This window comes from Morone saxatilis, unplaced genomic scaffold (assembly GCF_004916995.1).
Source record: "Morone saxatilis isolate NCDOM2014 unplaced genomic scaffold, NCSU_SB_2.0 Contig19, whole genome shotgun sequence".
Classification (NCBI taxonomy): Eukaryota; Metazoa; Chordata; class Actinopteri; family Moronidae; genus Morone; species Morone saxatilis.
The window spans coordinates 25,214,101-25,217,696 of record NW_023339751.1 but is presented as its reverse complement, the minus strand read 5'-3'; the positions used below and the strand labels follow the sequence as shown (position 1 = coordinate 25,217,696).

Here is a 3,596-nt window from a genome sequence, read left to right as displayed (position 1 = left end):
TGGACCAAACAACCAACTGATTAACCGAGGAAATGTTGAGATACACAAGTAATGACACCATTGTTCTAATCTAGTGGCATATCAATTCTAAGCTGAATGTTACCATTGATACGTCAGGGTGAAGTGGTATTTTACAGGCTTTCAACACATTAAAGACTTTAAGACTATCGTGAAAGCAATTTAAGACCCATTTTTAATTCCTACTAGCAAAAAAAAAAAAAAAAAAAAGTAAAAGTACAAAGGATATAAAGGAAAATCAGTATTGGTTCCATGCATGTCGTGTGTCATGTTTTTTTTTTTTTTTTTTTAAAGTTGTTGCAACATGATCAATACAAAAAACACATTTTACCAGCAAGACTAAAAAATAAATAAATAAACAAATATGGCCAACTGTTTTAGTGCCATTAGCCAGTAAAAAACTGGCAGTGACATACCGCTCAGAATCCACATATGCCACTAGAATAACAACCATACCCGTAATCACTTTTTGATCTTAGCACTGCTGTTATTTTATTTGGGGGCCTGTCTCACTGGGATGTAATGCAACTGTTCTCTGCACATACAATTAGTATTTTATAAGCTGGAATACCTCATGTTGCTAATCTCACACCTCATTCTGTAACTTACACACGCTCTACTCTCACACACGAAGCCGACGTACCGTACAACATTGGGGTGCTTCAGTTCCTGAAGCAGAGAAACCTCTCTGACAGCAGTGCTGGGAACCCCCTCCTCTTCACTCTCCAGACGGATTTTCTTCATAGCCACAACCTGCCCGGTGGCCTTGTGCCTGCCCTTATACACCACCCCATAGGTACCTGCAAGGACAAGTTAACAAAGTAATTCTAATCATATTAACCCCCGTCCTACTACTGGGTACCTACAGACCCCAGAGGTGTACTTTGTCATATCTCACACGTGCCTTACTATCATAATCACTTGTAGTTTTAATGGCTGGAACTATTTATTGGCTGGATTTGTGCCATGAGACGTAATTTAAAGTATCACACACCATCAGGAGATAGGGGAACTGGTGCTCATTATGCAAATACATTGTAACTTTCCTAAATTAATAATGAGCTGTTTATTTCAGATGACATTAATGACATAACTAATAACTTTAATAAGCTAATTCATTAATAATTTAACAATGTAACTTTTCTTCCAAAAAGCCCAAAGCTGCCATAATTTGAGCAGCTTAATATTTATAGACATTTGTTTGAATAATGTAGACAAAAAAAAAACATTGAATCTTAAACCCATTAATCAGAAGTGTTTAAACTGGCTTTAGCTTCTGTTGTTTCTGCTGTGGTTTGTGGCTCCTAATGTACAGATTGCAACCTGAAGACTAGAAGAACATTAACTCTGAAAGAATCTAAATAGCCCTGAAGGAATGTAGAAGTCCAATAACCCACCTGAACAAGACAGAATATCATTTTTATATTATTTTATTTTTTACAGCTCTGGGGTTGGGTCAAGTCGGTTGTCATGGGGATGAGGGAAGGTAGTGGAAAGGTACATGAAGGCTATCTAAACATTGTTTCCTACACACAGACCAGTGATGCATGATTACATTGTAGCTGCAGGGTAGCTTGTTGAATGTAAACTGCCTGAACACAAATATGTGATCTGGGTGTATGTGTACATCCAGAATTGTGTATTTATCTTAAAATGATGCCTGGTGGACAAGTGCTGAACAGCAGTACTCTCTGAGAGGTCCGACCTAAGAGGAAAGTTGTACATACGATTTGACAGGGGCCCTATCATATACAGTAGCCAAACTGACCCTGAATAAACTTTATTCTTTATTAAAGTACCTATTATTACAGTACGAGGATGCTCAGAGTCATTTTACAGTGTAACTTTACTTCCATAAAGCTTAAACCTGTTAGAATTTGGGCAGCATTGGTTTGAAGAATATAACGTTAGCTAGAAGAAAACATTAAGACCAACCTTCTCCGATTTTCTCTATTTTCAAGTAGTCTTCCATTATTGCCTGAAAGAAAAACACGCATGCCGTCATGTCAAAGATATTTCAACACCTATCATTACTTTCCAGTAGCTTCAGTTAATGCTTACCTTTACATTACAGACTTAGTTATGATTACTGGGACATTTTATCTAACATGGAAGTGCCCGTTTTACTTACAATATCAAATGTGGCCTAAAAAGTAGTAAGGCTGGGGATGGCTAACGTAACTTGCGTAGACACAATTAACAGTATGAATTAACGTAACGTTAGTTAAGTACAGTGTGTAACTAAATGTTAATTCTACCATTTACAGCAATGTATTATTGGCTTTCGCGATAACCTAACCAACCTACGAGCGTTAAGTTGGTATTTCGAACTGTAACACCTAAAGCAAATCCACGTTAAAGCTGCCTAAGTAATGCTGAATGTAAGCTAACGTCAGAGATTTGATCTGGTTTTTACACCAGCGGTTTACTGTTAACCAACATTAGTGTTTTCATTTAGTCTAGGACTGTAACGTTAAAAGACGGCAATGATATAACGTTAAACTAGTTACCGAGCCGTTAAACTTGCCGTTTTCTTCATGCTAGGCGAGTAAGTTAAGGTCACCAACGTTAGCTTAGCAATTGCTAAATCGACAAAGCCACTTTCAATTAAGTTTAAGCGGACCTACTTTCTGTCTAGATTGAATGGTTTACATTTTCAACTAACCTGACAAATCACAAAGTCATATTTCAGCCTGTGTAAAATGGAATAATAATTACCTGACTGTGCCTCGCTTCGTAAGGATGTACTGTCCGTGCACAGACTGCCGCTGGAATGCTCACAGACTCTTTTGAATTGACCGCAGTACAGCAGCAGTTCAAAACAGACCAATGAGCGCAAGCGATGCCTTTCAAAACAGCCAATGAGGGGGCGGGAGGCTGTCATGTGGGCTGAGCGGGAGAGAACGCGCCGACGGAGCTCAAAACACTCGGTGTTCCAGGCAGGAACCACATTCCTCCCCATAATGTACAGTGAAGCCTAACAGCATGTATTCTATCAGTGTTTAAACTGGTAGAATGTGCTGCATAGGGGCAGCATGGTGTGTGTATGATTCAAATGACGTCTGTGGACAGGTGTTGAATGGCAGTACTCTTTGAAAGGTGGAAAGTTGTAGACAGGACTTGACAGGGATAGCAGTGGTTTTTCAAGGGTCTTTGAGTGAGTTGTACAGGAGGAATATTTTTGGCTGTTTTGATTGATTATAATGTGTAGTGATCCTAGTTTGATCATTGATTGACTATGTATATACTAAGTATAATCTTCAAACCAAAACACAAGACAAAAGGGGACAAGCTGGTTGGATTTTTTATTTCCTTAGTCTTATTAATAATTTACTTTAAAAAATGTATTACTTTTTTTAATTTAAATAAAATATAATCAACTTATTCTTATCATATATGTGATTATATACACTTAAAAGTCTGTAATCATACTCAATTGGGGCAGATCCCCCATTTTGGTGTCAAATGCTGCCAAAATTAACAAATTAATTTGGATTAATATTAAAAAATAACGTGTTAAGAAACAGAAATAAACACATAATTTAATGATCTGTTATATTATTTTAGACTTAGTGATA

General features: G+C 37.3%; 1 protein-coding gene across 1 annotated transcript in view; it reads right to left on the bottom strand.

Moving 5' to 3' along the window:
• Positions 1-2,811, bottom strand: part of cdk1 (cyclin-dependent kinase 1) — a 6,869-nt gene extending 4,058 nt beyond the window's left edge. Inside the window, exons 1-3 of the mRNA XM_035663520.1 lie at positions 2,737-2,811; positions 1,954-1,996; positions 662-818 (exon numbers count right to left, since the gene is read on the bottom strand). Of these exons, the coding sequence (XP_035519413.1) occupies positions 662-818; positions 1,954-1,990 (194 nt within the window). The 5' untranslated portion in view covers positions 1,991-1,996; positions 2,737-2,811. The remainder of the gene's footprint in view (positions 1-661; positions 819-1,953; positions 1,997-2,736) is intronic.
• Between the last annotated feature and the right edge of the window lie 785 nt (positions 2,812-3,596).